The 25,843-nt window shown below is 44.1% G+C and overlaps 1 protein-coding gene across 5 annotated transcripts in view; it reads left to right on the forward strand.

Moving 5' to 3' along the window:
* NEK11 (NIMA related kinase 11) overlaps nucleotides 1-25,843 on the forward strand; it is a 290,594-nt gene that overhangs the window by 192,565 nt on the left and 72,186 nt on the right. For all 5 annotated transcript variants that reach the window (XM_066351279.1, XM_066351278.1, XM_066351280.1 and 2 more), the window contains one exon: nucleotides 278-438. In XM_066351279.1, the coding sequence (XP_066207376.1) occupies nucleotides 278-438 (161 nt within the window). The remainder of the gene's footprint in view (nucleotides 1-277; nucleotides 439-25,843) is intronic.

A 25,843-nucleotide genomic window follows, 5' to 3' on the forward strand; every position in this document is an offset into this window, starting at 1 on the left:
GGTTTTATTCTTCCATCTTAAAAACGTGGTTGAAAAAAGAAAAAAAAAATATTTGGTTGAAATAGGGTCACTTCTTTTTCCCTCTACTGGTTTTATTTTGCTGAGTGTTTATTACTTTCAGCCAGATACTTTCAGAATCTAAGATTCAGCTCTCCCTTCCTCGGAAGCTGTGTCAGTACAAACACAATGCAGCCCGAGGGGAAAACACAGGGAATCTGAGCCTCATTATAATTTTAATGACTGGCAGGACATGATTGTTGTTTATTCTTTGTTTCAGGGATCCCGGAAGACCCACTTATAGCTGAGGAGTATTATGCTGATAAGTTTGATTCCTGTTCTGAAGAGAGTGGGGAGGAGGAAGAGGAAACAGAGTTCTCAGAACTGGAGGAAGAGGTCAAGGAGGAGGTCCTCGAACCTAATTACAGAACAAGCCAACAGGTACACACTGCTCCCCACCAGAAGTGATGGGACTCGCTGGGGTATTGATCGGGCTGTGACGTCCCAGACAATCAAGAATGTCTTATCACCTGAAGAGAGGGAGGGGGACACGGTTTGTTATAAAGGCTCCATTTGATGCATCTTGGTTTCCAAGGTCCAGAGGCAGACAGGAGCCCCATGGATTTCTGAGAATCTGATCTGGGCCATGTAGATGAAGGAAGAGCTGGGGTACCCAGTAATTATTGAGGTGAGGGGAACACACTGCCTTGTACACTGAGGAGCACCCCATTCACAAGCTTTGAATAAATGATGCAAATGTCTCTTTAGTAGGGAGAAGGGGATTTTAAAAAATATACAGGTACTTTCTGCCTGACCACACAGTGGCGCAGTGGATAGAGTGTTGGCCTGGGCTGCTGAGGACCCAGGTTTGAAACCCTGAGGTCACCTGTTTGAGCATAGGATCATAGACATGACCCTATAGTCTCTGGCTTGAGCCCAAAGGTCGTTGGCATGAAGCACAAGGTCACTGGCGTAAGCAACGGGTCACTCACTCTGCTGGAGTCCCCCCTCCCCATCAAGGCACCTATGAGAAAGCAATCAATGAACAACTAAGGTGCTGCAATAGAAAACTGATGCTTCTCATCTCCCTTCCTTCCTGTCAGTCTGTCTGTCTCTCTCTCTCAGTAAATATATATATATCCTGACCTTTGGTGGTACAGTGGATAAAGAGTTGACCTGGAACACTGAAGTTGCCAGTTCGAAATGCTGGGCTTGCCTGGTCAAGGTACATATGGGAGGTGATACTTCCTGCTCCTCCCCCCTTTCTCTCTCTCTCTCTCTCTCTCTCTCTCTCTCTCTCTCTCTCTCTCTCAAAATGAATAAATCTAAAAGAAATACACACACACACACACACACACACACACACACACACACACACACACACACACACACTTTCCTGCCTGGTAATCAGATTTGTGAGTCCTGTCTCAATGCACAACTTCATTCTGGGGAGACCGTGGGCTGAGCGGCTGATCTTCCTGGGCGGTTTTAACCTCTGAGGGCCCATCCCAACATGCAGTGCTGAGAGGTCTCGAGAACATGCCCTTTCCACAGAGCTCTGTAACTATAGCAAGACAGAGCCCCACGCAGGCCGGAGGCTGAGAAACAGCCCTGGCTGCCATCTCTGTATTGAGTGGTGGCAGGAGAGGGGGAAAGTGAGAAGAATGTGGGGAGAAAGCGGGTGACCTTGGGCAGTTTTTAGGCTCAGATCCTTCATTTTCTTCTTAGACCGTGACTTAGTAACTTTTCCAGTTTTAAACTTTTGGAGGCACAGCAGCTTTTTATTAACTGGGAAAACCAGTAAGCTGGTAAAATAAAAGTCAATCACGAAGCACCATGTCATTGGACACTTAATTCAGGAGGACTGTTTCTAGAGGGGAGAGAAGGTTGTATGTAATCCATTCAACCGTTTCATGAAGACCAAGTAATATATCATATTGAATAAATAAAACAAGACATCTTCTCAGGTTCTATTTAAGAAGAGGAGAGAGAGGCAGGGAGAGGGAAATTAACATTGCATGGATATGGGGCAAAGCAGAAAAAGGGATGAGAAAGAAAGAAGAGAAAGAAAGAAAGAAATGAGAGGGGAAAATTAAAAGACAAATACACGAAGAGAGAAACAAAGGAGGAAAACACAGTCAGGTGGGGGCTCTTCAGGTCGCCAAAACAAAAACACTTTCCTTAGACCATTTCTGCACTTTTCCCTGATGGACTCTGGTGAACCACAGCACCTCCGCCCACAAAATAAAATAGTTTCTCTTGGCTTCGGTGCCACTGGCCAAAACAGCGGAGACAGATATTATTGCAATGTTGCAGAACCACCATTCTGGGCCACTTGTTTTTCCTAGTATTTGATATCATTTTTCCCTCCTCAAACATGGCTGCTGTGGAGTTGTGATTGGTATGGGAATGGCCTTTTGTTTTTTTTAAGTTAATTTATTAACACACACTGCTGAGACCCAGTCGCTGTTGGCTTTGTGAAATGAGTGAAACCGGTAGCCACCTCTAGGGTTCACCTCCTCTCCCTGCTTCCCCACCTTGGCCTTGACCCCTAAGGGTGCCAGGGTCTCCTTAGGTGATCCCCATCCTCATGGCTTTTATTTGAGTATTCCAATTGAAGTTGGATTTCCTTCCTTCAGATGGGCCAAACGTCTTCTAGTTCTAACTTTGACAAAAGACGATCTTTCAGAAAAGAACACAGTCACAGGCTTCACTGGGATTGATTGCAGAGTCCCCTGTGCCACCAATGACGGTCTTTCAGCAGCATCGCCGAAGCAGTTTTATTAAGTACTTAATTGCTGTTGATTGTCAGTTGCTTCTTTGCTACAATAAACAGAACATCAATAACACCTTTATCACAGCCGTTACCATCTCGTTGATAGCTTTTGTGCAAAGTCCGTGGTCACTGAATTGGAACCAGCTTCTCAGATCTCAGGGGAACACAATTTATGGTTGTCATCATAACAGGGTTCTCAAAAATATTGATGGGGCCTGTCACTGAAAAGTGTTTCATGTGCAGTAATGGGCATGGTGTAGGGCTGCAGACCGATGGGTGTTTCTGTAGACCATTCTGACTTTCTCTTCCTGCCTTGACCATCATTCCTCTCTGCCCCAAGGAATATCAATGCCCCAGGTGCACCAGTAAGGTGCATACTAGCTAGACCATAATGAGTTCACACAGAACTCTCTCAGGAAAGGCTCCATTTAATGAATGCGGCTTTTACTGCTGCTTGTTCTAAGTCTCTTAGGACCCGGGTGTTTGTTCTTGCTAAGATGAAGGGCTGCAGAGCCCCTTTTCTCAGCTAAATCTGAAAGTTTCAATATGTTTTGACCAAATCCTCCAGGGGCTTTGAAATTCTCTCTGCACAGTGAAGCAGTAGAGAAAGCAGGAGGGATCTGCTAGGAATGGCACCACAGGGGCAGAGAGGTTGTTACAGCCCAGGTAAAGCCTAAGATTTTACTGAGGACCCACAGAGCAGATCACCGTGACAGCAGGTGCATCAGGAATGTCTTCTGGCAGTGGAGTCATCGGTTTAATCAAAGTGTAACAATAGCAGCTTAACATCTCCAGAGCCTTCATTCTATGCCCAGTCAGCTCGGGTCCTCTAGGAAGCAGATAACAAGACAGAATTAGAAATCAAGGAGACCTACCTGTGAAGTGGGTGGAGAGAGCTTCAAACCACAATGCCAGTCTGCACAGTTGAGCGTAGAACAGAAGGGAAGGGAGCTGGTTTCAGTGAGGTTCCGAGAAAGGCTTGGCCAGGTCGATAGAAAGTGGGGTAGTCCTCGTTCCTCACTGGGCAGGGTGGCCTGGCTCCTTTATTCCCACCTGGCTCACGTTGGCCAGAGGCCGCCTGGGAAGAGCATGGCCTCAATTCGAACATGGCATTGGCTCCTGCGGACACAGCCGCTGGAGGCCCTCAGCTCAGGCCACAACTTGCCACAGGCCCAGTCTTGAAGAGCTGTGGAAGTGTGCATCTCCGTGGCCGTCACAGAAGCATCATTTCATTTAATTCTTGTAACATCCTTTTGATGTGTGGATTCTAGTTGAGCAACCTCAAACAAGAATTTAACTGGCTGGACTTCAAAGAAGGAAGGGGCTCGGGGTGAGGAAGATAGTGAGGATGGGAGAACGGGGGAGACTGTGAGTCGGGGCTGCCCACTTTCAACCCAGAAGGGAGTGCCCGAGGGGGAGGGGGCAGGGAGCTGTAGGTCCAGAGCCCGCGCTGCATCTCAGCTTCTGCCAGTCTCTCAGGTTGTGAACTCCCTGTTGCTTTGAATTACTGCCCTAGACTTGCGGAGTTTAAAGATGCATGTTTTTCATACAATGCAGTCATCTCTTTCATGTGGTGCTGCACAAAGAAACCACTGGAGGATACTTGTCTGTAATTGATCAGGGTATTGGGACCGACTTTAAAGTCCAGGTCTGTTTGAAGATGAGACTGTTGTGATGTCCTAACTTTGCACAAGAGGAAACTGAGGCCTAAGGAGGTGAAGTAACTTCTCCAAGAGCTAGACTGTCTTTTTTATTTTCAACCCCTACTGTGTAGTCTTCTCCCACACAACCACTGAGTGAGTCCGCTAGGTGGCGGGGAATGGCCCGTGGGGCCACTGCATTATCTGTCCTCTGGTGATACCTGTTTTACTGATCAGAATGACTGAGATACATAGAAACCAAAATTCATACCTGTAAGACCGGTGGCCACGGCCATGCAGATTCGCATCGAATTCAGGCAGACAGTAAAGGAACTGTGGAGCCGGAAAGTGGTGGGCCTTTCCGTTTATTAGAGTCTCGCAAAGGCAGATGAGCAAGCAGGCAGGGAAAACCGCTTCCCTCTCTCAGGGCTGATGAGCACACAGGTCTGGGGTGAGGGACCTTCTCCGGCAAACAATGGCCCCTCTCAATGGCAGCAGGCAATCCAATCTACAATCTGCTGCCCTGAGGGCAAGCACCTGCAGCCTTATATAGACTATACACACATGGTGCTGCCCTGTGCTCATGCACCAATCAGGCAAAGAGCAAGCAAGCCTAACACACTTGTTTGCCCAAAAATACTGCTTCCAGAAAAAGTGTTGAATTATGAAATTAAAATGAAAAAGAGCACATCTGTCATGCAGATCTCTCTCCTCCTACTGTGTTTTTATAGAAGGTGCCAGAACTTTTGAGTTCAAATAGTAGGGCTGGTTTACCTGCTGTTTATGTGGTATGACCTAATTAATTTAATTTTGACATGGGAGAAACACTGTGTGTCTTCCACGGACCTTGGAGGTTTGAGTTCTAAGGAGCAGCCCGACTTGCTGAGGTGTTAATACTAACGGTTCCGGTTCCATGGGCCTTCTGTAGACCCAATGTATGTCACTCAAAGGAATGACTTTGATGTGGTGATTTCCACCCTGTCCTTTATTTTATTTCATTTTATTTTTTTTTTGATCATGGTTGCTTCCCCTTCCCTCTCTACCAGTTCTTGTCCAGGATAAAGCGTAGCTCATTGCCGCTCAGACAGGAACCAGCAAAACCTTGCTCTGGGGCGTATCCCAGTGTGCTCTGTGGAAGGCCATAGTCCCCAAGTCACTTTTCATTAAGTTCACTATTGGGTTTAGGATAACACCAAAACTTTTTACCCCGTTACCAAAAGCATGGAGGGGAAAGAGGGAGACTCAGAAGGCTGATAAAGACAGCAGAACTGAGCTGAATGTCAGGGTCCACGCAGTCTCCAGTGTGGAGTGTGGCAGTCACCCTCTGTCACTGCCTCCCTGTCGGTGGCTGAGCGGAGGCCCACAGGTAGATGGGCCGGTGAGGGGACAATGACCTGCACTACAAGGTGCCCCCTGCTCTGCTGTGCTGTTCCTGGTGGTGGTGGTAGGAGAGGGTGTAGGGGAGATGGTGAGAGTGGTAGAGAGGGTCATGCTGATTTTTACAGAACTAATAAGACTAGTTGGAATGGTGCTTTGGGGTTTTTTCTCTCCAACACCACCCCCTGCTCCCGCCACACATGCACACACCAATTCTGTCTCCCCAGCTACTGTCAGAGCTGAGGCGCCCTGCCCATCCAGGGTACAACAGAGTCTACCAAAAATACGCAAATCTTCCTGAACAAAACGCCCATCCTACTGTCCTGTGATTCATTTACATGGATAAATGTAATCTTCTGAATATTTTATTCACCTGGGAAAAGGAAGTAAATAGGGTTTCAGGGTGTCCAGACTAGGAGGAAAGGAGTGTGGCACATTGGGGACACCGCAGGAGGTGCTGGCTTCTCCATACAACTTGCTGGTCTGGAAGCACATGGTTCCCATTCTACCGGAGAAGACAGTAGTCATGGCTAACAAACAAACTATAGAAATGATCCCTGAAAGTATAGTCTTAGTCATGGCTAACAGAACAGACCCTCCTCGCGGCTGCTGGACGCAGTGCTCACGAAGCCCTCTACACTTCCTGCCGTTCTCCACTGACAGGCACTTTATGGGGTTTAAGATTTCTCCATCCCCCGTACAGGTGGCAAAACTGCGAAGTAGGGAGAATAACTCTTTCAACCTAGGTCACCCAGCCCATTGATAGAGCTGGCTCTGAGACCAGAAAAATACCGTGTCAACTAGAAGACATCTGGGGCGAGTACAGAACTCAATGTAGAAGTTGGTAAAGCAGAGGAAAGGAGGTGCTGGGGGCCTAAGGGACAGTCCCCAAATGTGTGAGCGTGGAACATGATCTGATGTTTTCACATCTTGTTCAAAACAGGAGTAAAGCCAGGTGGGAGTCAAAAATAGTGATCTGCAATAAAGCGGAGCGGATCGGGAGGGCGAGCTTTCGGAACATGAAAACTGTTCTCCGTGTGTTCCAGTAAACCTTCGTCACACTGCAGGACTCTCTCCCCCAGCCTGCTGGCATGTGGCGTGTAAAGAGATGAGGGAGCTGTTGGGAGGCTGAGGACTGACTGGAGACAGGCTTCCCTCCACGCTGGTAACCCTAGGAAGGGATTGCAAGGAAGGGGGTCCCAGCCTCACCAGCTTCCGGTCAATCCATGCCCATGTTCTTGGGAGTGTGTTGTAAACAGCACCTCTCTATCATCCCTGCTTTCTTCTCTTCATCCTTCACACTTTCAAACTGTAACCCAAAGCGTCTTCAGTGTTCTGCATTGGAGACCTCTGGATGTCTTTGAAACCCTAAAGCAACCCCACAGAAACTGACTTGCTGCAGACCTGGGCATTAATGAGAGACAGCTGCAGTTAGAAGGTTTTAATAATGAAGAGTAAACAAGGCATTAGCAGCGAAGTGTGGACACATTGACAGTCACGTTTCAGTGATTCTGAATTCAGTGACAGAGGTGTTTACTGTTATGGGAGCTGGGGGACTTGTTTACAGTGTGAGTTTTACAGATGTGGCTCTCTGTTCCCATCACTATACACACTTGAAGGCCTTTCCTCCCTGGCAGAAGGCTGCCACTGACAGTGAGATAGGAGTTAAGGTATCAGCTCCCCAATTTTGGGGCAGCCTCCGTGAAGGTGCCATCAGCTCGGTCCCATGGCTTTGTGCTAAATGGCCTCCTCTGTCTTCCCATGAATTATGAATGCAGGTAAGCAAGGGCTTCGCTTCTGATGAGATCAAAGTGAGATATGAAAGATTCACCTGAGTGTGTAGAAAATAGATAAGGTCACCTTGGTCTTTCGGTTTCTGTCACGTAGTGACATTTTTTTAAGAGCTGTTTGTGGATGTGGTTTGAAGGTGAATGGACCATAGTTTAGGAAAGCAACTTGCAGAAAAGAAACTAGATGGGTTGTTGCTTGGATCATTTACACTCACATGTTTGAGTATTTTAGGCACTGGATATAGGGTGGTGACAAAACAGACACAGCCCCACCTTCCTGGACATCTCCCACACTCTCATATACTTAAGTAGTATCCATGCACTGTCAATCCCCAAATACGTGCCTTCCATTCCAGTTCTAGCTCTCGAAGTCTACGCACATATCCAGTCTGCTAGGAGTGGGGTCACGTGGACTTCTAACAGACATCCTGAATTAAGCCTGTCCAAAAGTGAACTAATCTACCCCGGTCCCAGTGCAACCAACCCCTCCTGGCTCACCCTTGATTTACCTCCTTTCACTAACATTACACATTATATCCATGGGTAAAACCTATTGGTTTGACCTTTCAAGACATGTTTAGAGTATGATCACTACTGAGCACCTCTGCTCCTACTGCCCGAGCCGCTGTCACCCCTCACTGGATTATTGCAATAGTTTCTAACTGGTCTGCCAATGACATCCCCCCACTGCACTCAAAAGAAAAAGCAAAGTGTGTTCGGTGGCCTTCCAGCACCCCGTGCTCACTGTTGGAAGAACCCCTCTCTTCCGTCACTCTGAGAACTGCTCTTGCTCACCCCACCCCAGTTATGCCAGCCTCCTTGTTTCTGGAGCACACCAGGCATTTCCTGCCTGTAGAGGCCTGGAACACCCTCCCCTTCACATACACAAATGATTTGTCCCCTCTCTACCTTCAGTCTCTGCTTGTATGTCATCTTACTGGGGAGGACTCCAACCGCCTTGTATGAAATAGCACTTGCTGTCCTGAGAACCCTCTCTCCCATTTTCTTGCTCTATAGTTCTCATCACTATCTGATACACCGCTCTTTATTTGCTTATTCATGGTCTATCTCCCCCTATGAGAATGTAAGCTAGCAGGGCAGAGATTCTGGTTTTCCCACTGCTGTATTTCCACACCTAGAACAATGTTTAGCACAGAGCCAGTACTCAGTAGATAATGTAGAATGAACGAACGAATGAATGAATGAATGAACGAATGAATGAATGCATGCAGCTCACGGGCTAGGGGGACAGGCAGCCAGTACGCCAGTGCACAAACGGGTGAGAGCAGCTGGGAAAGGAAGACGTTGAAGTGACAAAGGACGTGAACACTGGGGCAGAGGGTGCGGACACCTACTAAGAGGGGAGTCAGGGAGTTTGTAGTAGAGGACTTGCAGCTATGACCTGAAGGATGGAGAGGACCTGCCCCCTCATCTAAGGAAAAGGAGTTAGGAGAGGAGCATTTCAGAGAGGGGAAGAGTATGCAGGGAGACCCTGGGCCTGAAAGGGCTTGGCAAGCTCCAGAAATTGCAGAGTGAGCAAGAAGGTGGATGAGGTTGGATGGGTCAGGCCAGCTGTACTTACATCATGATGGTCTCAAAAGGAGAGAGGATTTTATTTTAAGTGAAAGGCCAGTCCAGTGAAGGGTAACTGAAATTAAGTCTTAAGATGAATCTACAGTGATCGAAACCAGAGCTGTGGCTGGAAGGGTGGGGATTGGCTGGAAGGGGCATAGGGAACTTTCAGGAACGAGAGAGGGATTCTTTATCTTGTTGCGGGTGGTGACTACAAGGGTATTTTCTTTTTTTAAACTTACTCATTTGTACACTTAAGATCTAGACATTTCATTGCATGCAAATTTTACCTCAGTAAAAATGCATCATCAACAATATCATTAAGAGGAGAAAATTATTAAAAAAAAATACAACAGAATTGTGATATTCGGCCCTGGCCAGTTGGCTCAGTGGTAGAGTGCTGGCCTGGTGTGTGGCTGTCTCAGGTTCGATTCCCAGTCAGGGCACACAGGAGAAGCGCCCATCTGCTTCTCCATCCCACCTTCTCTCTTTTCCTCCTGCAGCCATGGCTTGATTGGTTTGAGCGAGTTGATCTCAGGTGGCTCTGTGGCCTCTATCTCAGGCACTAAAATAATAGCTTGGTTGTTGAGCAATAGAACAACGGCCCCAGATGGGCAGAGCATCACCCCCTAGTAGTCTTGCTGAGGGATTTAGGGTCGGGGCGCATGTGGAAATCTGTCTCTCCGCCTCCCCTCCTCTCACTAAAAAAAAAAAAAAAAAAAGAGAGAGAGAGAATTGTGATATTCAACTATTCAACTGTAAAAAGAAGGAAATCTTGCCTATTGCAACAGTGCGGTTGGATCTGGAGAGCATTATGGTAAGTGAAATAAGCCAGTCAGAGAAAGACAAGTACCATATGATTTCACTCATATGTGGAGTCTAATGAACAACATAAACTAGCAAAGTAGAAACAGACTCATATGTAAGAGAGAACAGAATGACAGCTGTTAGAGGAGAGAGTGGTTGGTGGGTGAAAAAGATAAAGGGATTAAGCAAAGAGAAGACACTCAGAGACACAGCCAGCAGTGTGGCGATTACCAGAGGGAAAGGGGGGGTAGGAGGTAGAAGAGGGTAAAGAAGGCATAAATGGTGATGGAAGGGTCTTGACATTGGGTGGTGAACACAGATAATGTAGTGTAGAATTGTACACCTGAAACCTATGTATTTTATTAACCATTATCGCCCCAATAAATTCAAAATAAGTTTTCAAAAAAGAATTTATTCACTCCTGACCTGTGGTGGCGCAGTGGATAAAACATCAAACTGGAACCCTGAGGTCACCAGTTCAAAACCCTGGGCTTGCCTGGTCAAGGCACATATGTGGGTTGATGCTTCCTGCTCCTCCCCCCCTTCTCTCTCTCCTTTCTCTCTAAAAATGAATAAAATCTACAAACAAAAAATAATTGTGGTATTCATGTACATATAAGGACGCATTAAGCCCTTAGCCTGAAGCATCCAGGCCACTTTTCTAGCTTCCTGTGGCCCGTGCAGGACTTTTCAGCTTCAAGAAGGCCCTGGATACACTCAAATGAGGCCCCACAGGAGAAAAAGAGGTGAGTGCAGAATGACTGAGCGTGAGTAGGACGAGGGTTCTGTACGGCAGGGGTCCCCAAACTTTTTACACAGGGGGCCAGTTCACTGTCCCTCAGACTGTTGGAGGGCCGGACTATAAAAAAAAACTATGAACAAATCCCTATGCACACTGCACATATCTTATTTTAAAGTAAAAAAACAAAACGGGAACAAATACAATATTTAAAATAAAGAACAAGTAAATTTAAATCAACAAACTGACTAGTATTTCAATGGGAACTATGCTCCTCTCACTGACCACCAATGAAAGAGGTGCCCCTTCCAGAAGTGCGGTGGGGGCCGGATAAATGGCCTCAGGGGGCCGCATGTGGCCCACGGGCCGTAGTTTGGGGACCCCTGCTGTACGGTGTGGTTTCATCCTGTGGGGTGACTCTGAGAGAAGTGACCCAGAGGGGAAAGAAATCAGCTCCTTCTCACTCTCACTGGCATTGGGACCCTTGAATGGGAGGAGATGCCTGGGTGAGTCTGACAAAGCCGAGCTCCTGTCAGTGACTGAAGCAAACGGAAGGTTTTAAGTCTTCTCTGTACACATTCAGAGATCTCTCCTGCTGGGGATTGCTCAGCAGACAGAGAACACAGTGTCAGGCCTGGCAACACCCGGGAAGGCTCACTCATTCGGAGCAGCTTTCAGCCACTGGAAACATAAGACAGCTTGTAGCTGTGGAACTGTCTGTGTCTGTGTTGATATCCATCCAGCCTTTGGGAGTCAGCCCCCCTGCCTGGCAAGTGCTGAGGGTGCTACGTAGAGACAGATGGTTGAGTTTTCACTGCCTCAAAGTGCAGGAGTGGAAGCGGAACCCTCCGGGAGGCTCTTGTCAATGTCTGAAATAGATGCTCAATCACTAAGGAGCTGTTGGTTCCCAAAGTGAGCCCTCATCCCAGACTGTCTTATTGCAGCTAGTTACCATTCATTCATTTTTTTTTAAGTGAGAAGAGGGGAGATAGATAGACTCTCACATGCATCCTGACTGATATCCTCCATCTGGGGCTGATGCTCAAATCAACTGAGCTATCCTCAGTGCCTGAGGCTGATGCTTGGCCCAACCAAACCCCTGGCTGTGGGAGGGGAAGAAAGAGAGAAGGGGGAGAGAGAGGGGAAGAGAAGCAAGTGGTCACTTATCATGTGTGCCCTGACTGGGGATCAAACCTCGTATGTCCACATGCGGGGCTAATGCTTTATCCACTGAGCTAACCGGCCAGGGCCTCGTTCGTTCGTTCATTCATTCATTCATTCATTCATTCATTCGTTTGTTCGTTCATTCACAGCTCATTTTTCAAGGGGCATATTAATGTATACTAGTTACCATTTTACAGATATTATTGTTAGGTCTTTTCATCCATGTATTAGGCTTCCAAGAGACTTGGAGCTGTATAAATTGTTTTCATTTACCTAACTTTATAACTAAAGTTAAGTTTCAGAGTTCCTTAAAGTTTCTCTTAAGCAAATACTTTGTTTCTTTTAATTCTGTATCTTAGAATTCTTTATCTCTCATTTAACAAGTGAAAGACGTTCAGGGTGGAAAGGGAAGAGTGAGGACGCAGCCTCCGGTCTCTGCCTGGCTCCCTTTGGCTTCTTCCTCCGCCATCGTCACCTATCTGGAGACCAAACGTCCTCCGAGGACTGGTCTTCCCTGAGAGTGGGTTCTCACTGCTTTGTCCCTCAGGGAAATGGCAGAGCCTCTTTTCCCTCTTTGTTTCACCTTCTTTGCATCAGTGCACCATGCCTGGGGTCTCTGCGGTAAGGACTATCAGTGACAGTTTGAGAGACAAACTGCTCCAGAAGGAGATTCCTTCCACTGAAATATCCATTCCAACAGTTTGTGTAGAAAGTTAACCTGGGTCCACTCCAAGATGCTGTGCACATTGGTTGTATACCCAGAAAACGTTTTTGAGCATTTTGTTTAACAAACACATATTACAGGTAATATGTGCCAAGCATGGAACTAGACACTTTACAAATGCCAACATTCACTCCTGCCAACAGCCCAGTTTACAGCTGGGGAAATGGAGGCAGAGAGAGGTTAAGTCATTTGCTCAAAACACTTGACTAGCAATGGCAGTGCTGGGTTCAAACTCAGGCAGGCTTGCTCCAAAGTCCAGGCTCTTCTCTGCCCCACGCCCTCTCCCTTGGCCTCGTTCTGTCGGAGCCTCAGCTCTGCCTGCGACCACCCTCTCATGATCTGAATAAGTCCTGCCTCATTCCAAGCGGTCTGGTCCTCATTCTCCACTTGGCAGGGATTGATTAATAGGAACATAGAATCAATTCTGGCCAAAAACTGTGAGGATACACTTTTTTGGGAAACAGGGGGCTCCCAAGGATGCTTGGGAAGTAACACACTAGAACTCTTCCTTAAAAAAATCATTGCCTGACCAGGCGGTGGCGCAGTGAATAGAGGGACGAACTGGGATGTGGAGGACCCAGGTTTGAGACCCCGAGGTCGCCAGCTTGAACACGGGCTCATCAGGTTTGAGCAAAGCTCACCAGCTTGGACCCAAGGTCGTTGCCTTGAGCAAGGGGTTACTCGGTCAGCTGTAGACCCACAGTCAAGGCACATATGAGAAAGCAATCAATGAACAACTAAGGTGCTGCAACAAAAAACTGATGATTAATGCTTCTCATCTCTCTCCATTCCTGTCTGTCTGTCTCTATCCCTCTCTCTGACTCTCTCTATCTCTATAAAAATAAATAAATAAATAAATAAATAAATAAAATGTAAAAAAAAATATTAATTGATTTTAGGAAGAGAGAAAGGGAGAGAGTGAAAGACCCAGAAACATTAATCTGTTTCTGTATGTTCCCTGACCATAATCTAACCGGCAACCTCTGAGTGTCAGGATGGCACTAACTAACCAAGCTAGAACTCTTTGTTTAAACCATTTATTTGTGAGTTTTTGGTTACTTGTAGCTGAAACCATCCTAGGTGATATAGATGCTAAATAAGATCTTTTTATTTCTAGCAGGAATATTGGTGTAGAAATATGGTTGTGTAATTGTTGGATTTATATTTTCAAAATAGCATCTTGTCAACTTTTAAATCAAGTTTGGATTTTTCAAGGAATGCAATAATGCCTGTGATATGCACAAATGACACAGTATTTTGGGCTTGCCTCTGAGGACTATAGATGAAAGTGGAAGATGCTGTGTAGCTCCAGTGTGGTATAAAACTTGAAACTAAAATTTTACGGCCGTGTTCTGTTATGAGACGGTTTTTGAGAATTGGGTTCATTGTGACTATCACAGTGTTAGATTCCAACAAAATAATTCTCATAGATAGTCATCTTCCTGGATTGGAAAACTGCTTTTTTACACCGCTGAATACTTTATGACTGAGAGATTTTTATGTTTTTCCAGGAGTCGGAATTCTCCAATTATATCCATACACAGTTGACTGGGAAAACAATAGAAGTGCTTGGCAATTACAGATTGTTGTTTAACGGCCCAAACAAGGGTTTAAGAACATTTTAAAAATTATTAACTCAAAGCTAACATTTTAATTGATAGCCAGTGTATGTAAGATTTACAGTATTAAAGTATCTAACCCAGAAGACTTCAATGAAAAATGTGATTTTTCTTGAGTTTGCTCTCCTCCAATTCATCACTAACATATCTACTCTCATACTTGACTCATCTAAGACTTAGATTCTAAGTCCCTCAAATATTTCATGAATGAAAACAAGTGAAGGGGAGATTTTGCTGCTGGTATAAATCTATATTATGTACTATATATAATAGTATCTATGGTTTTAGTGTAAATTATACTGCTATTCTCACCCCCCACATGTGGACACACACACACACACATCTCACTGTTTTAAATATAAAGCTCAGCAAATAAAAGATATAATGTTCTTACAGCCATGCAGGGAAGGGAAAATGTCTGAATCTTCTCCTGAAATGCTCCTTCTTAGAAATCATCTTTATTTTTTGCCCGAATGTAACTTTACTTAAAATTGTGAAATACATCAATGTGGAGTCAATTAATCTGTGGATTCAGATATCAAACAGAATACAGCAAATATCACTACTTGAAACATCATGGCTCCAAACTAGCTCAATGGGCATTTTGCTTTCCAGAAATGTCTAGAGAGGTATTTAGTGTCATAGCTTGTTGAGAGGTGGTATGCTAACAGTGGGTAGAGGTCGGGGATGCTGGTGAGCATCCTGCAATGCAGACAGTTTCCCCAACACGGAATCGCCCAGTCCAAAATGTCAATACTGTTGAATTTGAAAAGTTCTGAGTTAAAAATATTGTTGCACATAACAGTTCCTTCCAGCTTAAAGTAACATCCACATTAATTGAACAAATGATATATATATGCATATATATACACATACACCCATATATACATATATGTACATATACACACACACATACATATATATGTATGTGTGTGTGTATATATATATGTATATGTATATGTATATATATGGCAGCCAGTCCTTTCTGGTACACTCCCCATGGCTGGCTCATTAAAGAAGGCAACCACTGAACTGAGTTCCCATAACATTCATATTGGTTAAAATTTGCTCTTCAAATAGAGGTCCATGGACCAGCAGCATTAGCAGCTGTTGAGAGCCTGTTAAAATGCAGAATATCAGCCTGACTGGTGGTAGTGCAGTGGCTAGAGTATCGACCTGGGATGCTGAGGTCCCAGGTTCGAAACTCTGAGGTTTCTGGCATAAGTGCGGGCTCATCCGGTTTGATATCAGGCTTACCAGCTTGAGTGCAGGGTTTTTTTGGCTTGAGCATGGAATCAACATGATCCCATGGTCACTGCTTGAGCCCAAAGGTCGCTGGCTTGAGCAAAGCGCAGTGGTTCTCAAACTTTTTGAAGTCAGGGCGTATTTAAAATCCTACAAATAATTGTAGGCGCACTATATACAAATTTCTGAGAAATGTTATAATAATTAAGTCAAATATTAAAAATATAAAGTTTAAGCATGCTTTTATGGTAATCAAATGAAATAAATACAACAAAATTAAATTTATTCTAACATTAAAAAACATTTTTATGCCGGTTCAAAACCCTGGGCTCGCCTGGTCAAGGCACATATGGGAGTTGATGCTTCCAGCTCCTCCCCCCTTCTCTCTCTCTGTCTCTCCTCTCTCTCTCTCTCTCTCTCTCTCTCTCTCTGTCTCTCCCTCTCCTCTCTAAAATGAATAAATAAATAAAAAAAATAAAAATAACATTTTTATGTTACATTTTTTGTTATGCTTTTTAGAATTTGTAAAAAAAGAGGGGTTAAAAATTAAAAAGCGACAAAAAGGTTATCTTTTTATATATATAGATACATTCTTAGTAAGATTTAGTAAATTCAGCAGGTCCTGGTGCAAATGTATTAAGTTTTTTCATTCTTGTGTTTATGAGAAACATGAGCCTGATGTGTCCTAGCAATTTCTTCAATGTTTGGGCATATATTTGAAAGGCAAACTCTCATTTCCTTGTCAATACATTGAAGAATTCCTCTCTTTTTACTCTTAATTGTGTTGAGGGTAGAAAATTCTAATTCACATAAATAGGATGTTGAAAATTGTAGTAAAATGTTCAAAGCTTTTTAAGATATTGCCACATATTCTTCTTTTATAGAAATCCAGAAGGCTTCAAGAGACAATTTCTTATGTTTAATTATCAATCCAAAAGCCCCACTATACATATCATCCTAACTTTACACCAAACAAAGGATAGAAGAAACTTGCCTCCAGTCTTTCCAGGGAACGTGGGGAGTAGTGTAAACAATCCAGCACCACAGCTTAACAGCCTTTTGCAACCTAATCAGGCAAGTGAGGTGGGGGGTTGGGCATACCATCAGCTTACAGCCAATTTTCTACACCTCTGTCCCCCAAAAATCTAAACTCCAAAAGCCATGTTGGTTTTTTGGTCCCCAGCAGGCACATATTTCTCTGGAACACCATAGGGCACACCTGGAAATCTTCTAGGGTGCACCAGCACGCCCTGGTGCACACTTTGAAAACCACTGGCAAGGGGTCACTGGCTCGACTGGAACCCCCTCTTGACCCTCGGTCAAGGCACATATGAGAAGCAATCAATGAACAACTAAAGTGGTACAACTTGGAGTTGATGCTTCTTATCTCTCTCCCTCTGTGTGTGTGTCTCTCTCGAAAAAATAAAATAAAATAAAAGCAGACTCTCACCCTAACCCAATTTTCAGAATCAAAATTTGCATTTTATTTTATTTATTTATTTATTTATTTTATTAAATAATTTTATTTTTTTTAATGGGGTGACATCAGTAAATCAGGATACATATATTCAAAGATAACAAGTCCAGGTTATCTTGTCGTTCAATTATGTTGCATACCCACCACCCAATGTCAGATTGTCCTCTGTCACCTTCTATCTTGTTTTCTTTGTGCCCCTCCCCACCCCCTATCCCTCTCCCATTCCCCCCTCCCCCCCCGTAACCACCACACTCTTATCAATGTCTCTTAGTTTCACTATTATGTCCCACCTACGTATGGAATAATACAGTTCCTGTTTTTTTCTGATTTACTTATTTCGCTTCGTATCATGTTATCAAGATCCCACCATTTTGCTGTAAATGTACCGATGTCATCATTTCTTATGGCTGAGTAGTATTCCATAGTGTATATGTGCCACATCTTCTTTATCCAGCCATCTATTGATGGGCTTTTTGGTTGTTTCCATGTCCTGGCCACTGTGAACAATGCTGCAATAAACATGGGGCTGCATGTGTCTTTACGTATCAATGTTTCTGAGTTTTTGGGATATATACCCAGTAGAGGGATTGCTGGGTCATAAGGTAGTTCTCTTTTCAGTTTTTTGAGGAACCACCATACTTTCTTCCATAATGGTTGTACTACTTTACATTCCCACCAACAGTGTATGAGGGTTCCTTTTTCTCCACAGCCTCTCCAACATTTGCTATTACCTGACTTGCTAATAACAGCTAATCGAACAGGTATGAGGTGGTATCTCATTGCCGTTTTGATTTGCATTTCTCTAATAGCTAAAGAAGATGAGCATCTTTTCATATATCTGTTGGCCATTTGTATTTCTTCCTGGGAGAAGTGTCTATTCATATCCTCTTCCCATTTTTTTATTGGATTGTTTGTTTGTTTGTTGTTGAGTTTTATGAGTTCTTTGTATATTTTGGATATTAGGCCCTTATCTGAGCTGTTGTTTGAAAAAATCATTTCCCATTTAGTTGGCTTTCTGTTTATTTTGTTATCAGTTTCTCTTGCTGAGCAAAAACTTCTTAGTCTGATGTAGTCCCATTCATTAATTTTTGCCTTCACTTCTCTTGCCATTGGAGTCAAATTCATAAAATGCTCTTTAAAACCCAGGTCCCTGAGTTGAGTACCTATGTCTTCTTCTATGTACTTAATTGTTTCAGGTCTTATGTTTAGATCTTTGATCCATTTTGAGTTAATTTTTGTACAGGGGGAGAGACTGTAGTCCAGTTTCATTCTTTTGCATGTGGCTTTCCAGTTTTCCCAGCACCATTTATTGAAGAGACTTTCTTTTCTCCATTGTGTGTTGTTGGCCCCTTTATCAAAAATTATTTGACTATATATATGTGGTTTTATTTCTGGAGTTTCTATTCTGTTCCATTGGTCTGAGTGTCTATTTTTCTGCCAATACCATGCTGTTTTGATTGTCGTGGTCCTATAATAGAGTTTGAAGTCAGGTATTGAAATGCCCCCAGCTTCATTCTTTTTCTTTAGGATTGCTTTGGCTATTCGGGGTTTTTTATAGTTCCATATAAATCTGATGATTTTTTGCTCTATTTCTTTAAAAAATGTCATTGGAAGTTTGATGGGAATTGCATTAAATTTGTATATTGCTTTGGGTAATATAGCCATCTTGATTATATTTATTCTTCCTAGCCAAGAACAAGGTATATTCTTCCATTTCATTATATCTTTTTCAATTTCCCTTAACAATGGTTTATAGTTTTCATTATATAAGTCCTTTACATTCTTTGTTATGTTTATTCCTAAGTATTTTATTTTTTTTGTTGCAATCGTGAAGGGGATTATTCTTTTGAGTTCCTTCTCAGTTGTTTCATTGTTGGCATATAGGAAGGCTATTGACTTCTGTATGTTAATTTTGTATCCTGCGACCTTACTGTATTGGCTTATTGTTTCTAGTAGTCTTTTTGTGGATTCTTTGGGGTTTTCGATGTATAGGATCATATCATCTGCAAAAAGTGATACCTTTACTTCTTCTTTTCCGATATGGATGCCTTTTATTTCTTTGTCTTGTCTGATTGCTCTGGCTAGAACCTCTAGTACCACATTAAATAAGAGTGGAGAGAGTGGACAACCCTGTCTTGTTCCTGATTTAAGGGGGAAAGCCTTCAGTTTAGTGCCATTTAATATGATGTTAGCTGATGGTTTATCATATATGGCCTTTATCATGTTGAGATATTTTCCTTCTATACCCATTTTGTTGAGAGTCTTAAACATAAAATTGTGTTGTATTTTATCGAAAGCCTTTTCTGCATCTATTGATAAGATCATGTGGTTTTTGTTCTTTGTTTTGTTGATATGGTGTATTACGTTAACCGTTTTACATATGTTGAACCATCCTTGAGATTCTGGGATGAATCCCACTTGATCATGATGTATTATTTTTTTAATATGTTGTTGTATTCGATTTGCTAGTATTTTGTTTAGTATTTTAGCATCTGTATTCATTAGAGATATTGGTCTGTAGTTTTCTTTTTTTGTGCCATCCTTGCCTGGTTTTGGTATGAGGGTTATGTTGGCCTCATAAAATGTGTTTGGAAGTATTGCTTCTTCTTCAATTTTTTGGAAGACTTTGAGTAGAATAGGAACCAAGTCTTCTTTGAATGTTTGATAAAATTCGCTGGTATCCCTGATATATATATATATATATATATATATATATATATATATATATATATATAATTTGTTCAATAATATGGATGTTACTTTAAGCTGGAAGGAACTGTTATGCGCAACAATTTTTTTAACTCAGGATAATCCCTATATATAGTGAAATCTGAGAATCACAGGTAAGAGAACTATGTATCTACTTAAGTGAAAGGGGACAGCTAGTTGCATCCCAGACAATCAAATTATTGGCTGCTTTATGGCATTAACTTTGAGAACCGTCAGGGACAAATGTTTGTAGACCTCACTCCAGAGCTTATCTGTGACTAGAAACCAGGCCAAAGCTTCACTTCCAAGGAACATGAAGCAAGATTGGAAATCCTCCCTACCACACATGTGCAATAGAATTGCCCCATGCAGGATTTTCCTGTTAACTGCTTTCATTGCCCCTTTTAGACTTTTCTCCACAGGTCAGCACTTAAGAAGAGAGTGAGAAATTCATCAAAGCACACTGAATTTTTTATTTTTCAATTACAGTTGGCATTCAACATTATATTAGTTTCAGGTGTACAGCATAATGGTTTAAACATTTATATACCTTATGAAGCGATCCCCTGATAGATAAATCTAGTATCCACTCGGCACTACGCTCTTATTACAATATTAGCGACTGTATCCCCCATGCTGTACTTTACATCGCCCTGATTGTTTTGGAACTACCAATTTGTACTTCTCAATCCCTTTACGTTTTTCACCCAGTCCCCAAGCCCCCTCTCACCTAGCAACCATCAATCTGCTCTCTGTCTGTGAATTTGTTTCTCTTTTGTTTGTTGGTTCATTTGTTTTAGATTCCATATATAAATGAAATCCTATGACATTTGTCTTTCTCTGTCTGACTGAATCTTCAGATGAACACAGGATTTGACACAAATCTGCTGCCACCAAATGTGAGAGTTACTGATTCCAAAAATACTGCTTTGGTTTCATCTTTCTGTGTGCCCAGTGCTGAGCTACTCATGACTCAGCAGGCATGGTCTCTGCACTCATGGAGCAAATGATAACAAACCAAATACTAACTGTACCTTCGGAGAAATGCATCAAAAGAAATTAACAGGCCCTGGCCGGTTGGCTCAGCGGTAGAGCGTCGGCCTGGCATGCGGGGGACCCGGGTTCGATTCCCAGCCAGGGCACATAGGAGAAGCGCCCATTTGCTTCTACACACCACCCCCCTCTTTCCTCTCTGTCTCTCTCTTCCCCTCCCGCAGCCAAGGCTCCATTGGAGCAAAGATGGCCCGGGCACTGGGGATGGCTCCTTAGCCTCTGCCCCAGGCGCTAGAGTGGCTCTGGTCGCGGCAGAGCAACGCCCTGGAGGGGCAGAGCATCGCCCCCTGGTGGGCAGAGTGTCGCCCCTGGTGGGCGTGCCGGGTGGATCCCGGTCGGGTGCATGCGGGAGTCTGTCTGTCTCTCCCCGTTTCCAGCTTCAGAAAAATACAAAAAAAAAAAAAAGAAAAGAAATTAACAGGCACCGAGATAGGGTTGATCAAAGCAGTGGTAGAATCCTAATTTAAAAACATGCTCAAGGAACCTCTGAGCAGGATATAAAGTTGAGCTCTGAAGGATGAGAAGGACAGTCATGTAAATATGTGAGCAAGAGCATTCTCAGCCAATGAGAAGGCCCATGGTGGGAAAGCTCTTGGTGTGTTTGAAGGAAAAAGGCCAGTGTTGTGGGAGCATAATGAGTAGGAAAGAAAGTGGAAAGAGATGAGTTTGGAAAGATCGACGGGAACTGGGTAATGTGGAGCGTGGCAAGTCATGGTAGGGAAGGAGTAGCAGTCCTGGATTTTTTTTTTTTTTCATTTTTCTGAAGCTGGAAACAGGGAGAGACAGTCAGACAGACTCCCGCATGCGCCCGACCGGGATCCACCCGGCACGCCCACCATGGGGCGACGCTCTGCCCACCAGGGGGCGATGCTCTGCCCACCAGGGGGCGATGCTCTGCCCATCCTGGGCTTCGCCATGTTGCGACCAGAGCCACTCTAGCGCCTGAGGCAGAGGCCACAGAGCCATCCCCAGCGCCTGGGCCATCTTTGCTCCAATGGAGCCTTGGCTGCGGGAGGGGAAGAGAGAGACAGAGAGGAAAGCGCGGCGGAGGGGTGGAGAAGCAAATGGGCGCTTCTCCTGTGTGCCCTGGCCAGGAATCGAACCCGGGTCCTCCGCACGCTAGGCCGATGCTCTACCGCTGAGCCAACCGGCCAGGGCACGGTCCTGGATTTTATTCTGTTCACAGCAACAAAGAAGTAGTGGCTATTGTGAGGAAAACAGATTAAAGTGAAACCACAGTGGAAGCAGAGAGAGACACGAGGAGGCTGTTGCATGGTCCAAGCAAGAAATGATGGTGGCTTGAGCTAGAGTAGCTATTGGATTTAGGCTTGGTTATAATGTGCGTCTCAACTTGGCTGCTGTAATCCAACTAGCCACCTGATGGTTGAGAACATGAATTGCAGGGGAAATTGTGGGGCGATTAACTGATCAAAGAGCAGTGACTCACTAAGAATACAGGTGGGAATATCCTAGGAGCACATAAGCATCCCTACCAGCCTCTGTTCTGGGCGCCTTCTCTCCCGTCTATAGAAATGGAGTATCTGTCCCCAAATGGTGAGCTAGGGCTGCACCTGTCTCCCTCATCTTTACATATATTTGGAACATAACTGATAATAAATGTCTCCTGAATGGAATACCACTTAACAATGAAGTGGCAGGTGTGTGTGTGTGTGTGTGTGTGTGTCCTAAATCTTTCACCATGACTAGCTCTGAAGTGAGGAGATCATTTGGATTATTTAGTTAGAACTGGCTGATAACTAAGTAAGAGTCTGTGCAGTGTGGTTATGACAGCCCTGTGACAATACCACCTGATTTCTCCTTTGACATGCTGCCCAAAGTCCTGCTATTAAAAGTTAATTCTTCTGATGTGAGGTTATATCCTTTACTGAAACACAAATATCCTGAGATAACACATGAGCCTTGTCAATCATCTTGGCATTTTTAAAAAAAATTTTCAGTGAAAGGAGGGGAGGCAGAGACAGACTACTGCATGTGTCCCAACCGGGTTCTACCTGGCAAGCCAACTAGGGGGCAGTGCTCTGCCTATCTGGGGCCCTTGCTCCATTGCAACTGGAGCCATTTTTTAGCGCCTGAGGCAGAGGCCATGGAGCCATCCTCAGTGCGTGGAGCCAACTTGCTCCAATCAAGCCATGGCTGCAGGAGAGTAGGAGAAGATAGATAGATAGATAGATGATAGATAGGTAGGTAGGTAGAGAGATAGATAGATAGATAGATAGAAGCGAGAGGGTGGCGATGGAGAGGCAGATGGGTGCTTCTCCTATGTGCCCTGGCTGGGCCAATGCTCTACCACTCAGCCAACCGACCAGGGCCCAATCATCTTGGCTTTAATGGATCTATCATATCTTTTCTTGAGAGAAAGCAGGTATTAGTAGAGAGGAGGATGAAAAAGTTTGGGAGGGTTTTAGCCCTTTGTGAAGAGAATGCACTACTTGGGATGGTTGGGAACGTGAAGAAAGGGGCCGGAGCAGAGAAAGGTGAGGGTTTCTAAGTGTTCACACTCTGACTCATGCTTCCATTTCTGAATGGCTGACCTAAAGAAATTGCAATTATCCTGGGGCAAAAATATATGTGTGAAGATAACTGTTATAGTGTTATTACAACAACTAAAAAGAAATGGAAGCAACCTAGATGTCCAATGACAGGGGCTTGGGTAAATAAATATGATATGGCTTCACAGTGTAATATTTTGCAACCATTAAAATTATGTTTCTGAAGAATTTTTAATGCCATGGCATGAAAGTCCAGAAAAAAGTGTCTGTGTAGTCTCTGTATGTCATAAATATACCACATAACCTCAAATATCTAAAAGATCTATGTGGGAAGACTAACTAAAACATGCATATATTGAATATTTTTTGTGTGTTTCTATGTCAAGAGTGATGGAATTTTTGGTGATACTTCTTTTTGTGTGATAATTTTATATATTTTTCAGATTGAAAAATAAATATGAATTATTCAAGAACAGATTGTTTTAAAATCTACATACAAACATTGTTTAAAAGAAGAGGTTGCTCCAGATATTATACCCTTCTCTGTGGCTGCTGAGCAGGCGTTGCTAGTTACCAAGTACTTTACAAATGGAACGGGATCTTTTATTTTATTTTATTATTTAATTTATTTATTATGTGTATGTGTGTGTGAGAGAGAGAGAGAAAGAGGAGGGACAGACAGACAGGAAGGGAGAGAAATGAGAAGCATCAACTCATAATTGTGGCACCTTTGTTCATTGATTTCTTTCTCATATGAGCCTTGACAGGGGTGGGGGGTGGGGGCAGGGAAGAGGCAGGCTACAGCCGAGCCAGTGACCCCTTGCTCAAGCCAGCAACCTTGGGCTTCAAGCCAGCAACCTTGGGCTTCAAGCCAGCAACCTTGGGCTCAAGCCAGCAACCTTTGGGCTCAAGTCAGTGACCATGGGGTCATGTTTATGATCCCATGCTCAAGCCAGTGACCCTGTGCTCAAACAACCTTGGGGTTTTGAATCTGGGTCCTCAGCATCCCAGGCCAACACTCTATCCACTGCTCCAGTACCTGGTCAGGCTCCAATGGGACCTTTTAAAAAACAGCTACCCCTTTCCCTTCAGAAGTAAATTCTAATTCATTCGACAGTTTATTACATCTGTTTCTGAAAAAAAATCTGGGTGTGTTCCTAAACTTGAATCTGTGGGATGGTTTTTCAGAGTTGAATCTCAGAAGGTGTTGTTCCTGCTCCTAAGGCATATTTTCGTTATAAAGGACTGGTGGTTCTGGAAGAAGGAGATTTGAAGAACATCTAAGTTTGTGAGCACAGGAGCCATTCGGTTATTTTCACAGCATTTGAAAGCAGCTAGCTGCCCTGGCTGGATGGCTCAGTTAGTTAGACCTTCGTCCCAGGGTTGCCAGTTTAATCCCTGGTCAGGGCACGTAAAAAAACAGATCATTGTTCCTGTCTCACTTTTTCTCTCCCCCTTCCTCTTTCTCTAAAATCATTTTTAAAAAAATCAGCCTCCTGGCATTTGGCTGAAGTGGCTGAAGGCTGGTGGCACCGTAACCTGGCATCTAGCGAGATGTGGCTGTTCTTGCAGGCTGCTTAGCTCCAGCAGCTCTCAGTTTAAATGGTGAGACAAAGAGGACACGCACAAGTTCTAATCAACAGCGGAAGCCCTGTGTTTAACCAGCCTTACTGTGCTCCTGAAAGATATTTTCCAAGACGGGCATCTTGCTGAGGGTCACACATGGTACAGAACAGCAGAAAGCATGTTAAGAAAGGATGGCATTTCTTTCCATTGTCTCCCTTTTCTCCTGGGGGGGTGTGTATTTCTAGTGGGGTCATATATGTTCAACTAAATGATAATGTCTACAACACGAGGAATGAGTTGGTTGCTTAATTAAATTATAATACAGTAAAGTAAGCTTTTTAATTCCTTTCCTCAATTGTGTTTTAATAAAAATTCTAATAAGTTGTCCCTTTGCCAACATAGAGAAAGTTTCCTTTTAATGTTAAAAGGTACAGTTACTGGCATTTTGTTTTATTCCATCATTTATTTATTTATTTATTTATTGTATTTTTCTGAAGCTGGAAACGGGGAGAGACAGTCAGATAGACTCCCGCATGCGCCCGACCGGGATCCACCTGGCACGCCCACCAGGGGTGACGCTCTGCCCACCAGGGGGCGATGCTCTGCCCCTCCGGGGCATCACTCTGCCGCGACCAGAGCCACTCTAGTGCCTGGGGCAGAGGCCAAGGAGCCATCCCCAGCGCCCGGGCCATCTTTGCTCCAATGGAGCCTTGGCTGCGGGAGGGGAAGAGAGAGACAGAGAGGAAGGAGAGGGGGAGGGGTGGAGAAGCAGATGGGCGCTTCTCCTATGTGCCCTGGCCGGGAATCGAACCCGGGTCCCCCGCATGCCAGGCCGACGCTCTACCGCTGAGCCAACCGGCCAGGGCCTACCATTATTTATTTTGATCTTCAAATTGTTCCAGATTTGACCAGTAGAAAAAAATAAATATGTAGAAATAGATATATATATAGATCAATGGATCTCAACCAGGGGAGATTTTGCCTTTTGTGGGACATTTGGCGGTGTCTGGTAGTATAATTTTAGTTTTCATATCTCAGAGTCGAAGGAAGGGAGGATGGGAGTGTCTTACTAGCATCT

The sequence above is a fragment of the Saccopteryx leptura genome, chromosome 10, assembly GCF_036850995.1.
Source record: "Saccopteryx leptura isolate mSacLep1 chromosome 10, mSacLep1_pri_phased_curated, whole genome shotgun sequence".
NCBI lineage: Eukaryota > Metazoa > Chordata > Mammalia > Chiroptera > Emballonuridae > Saccopteryx > Saccopteryx leptura.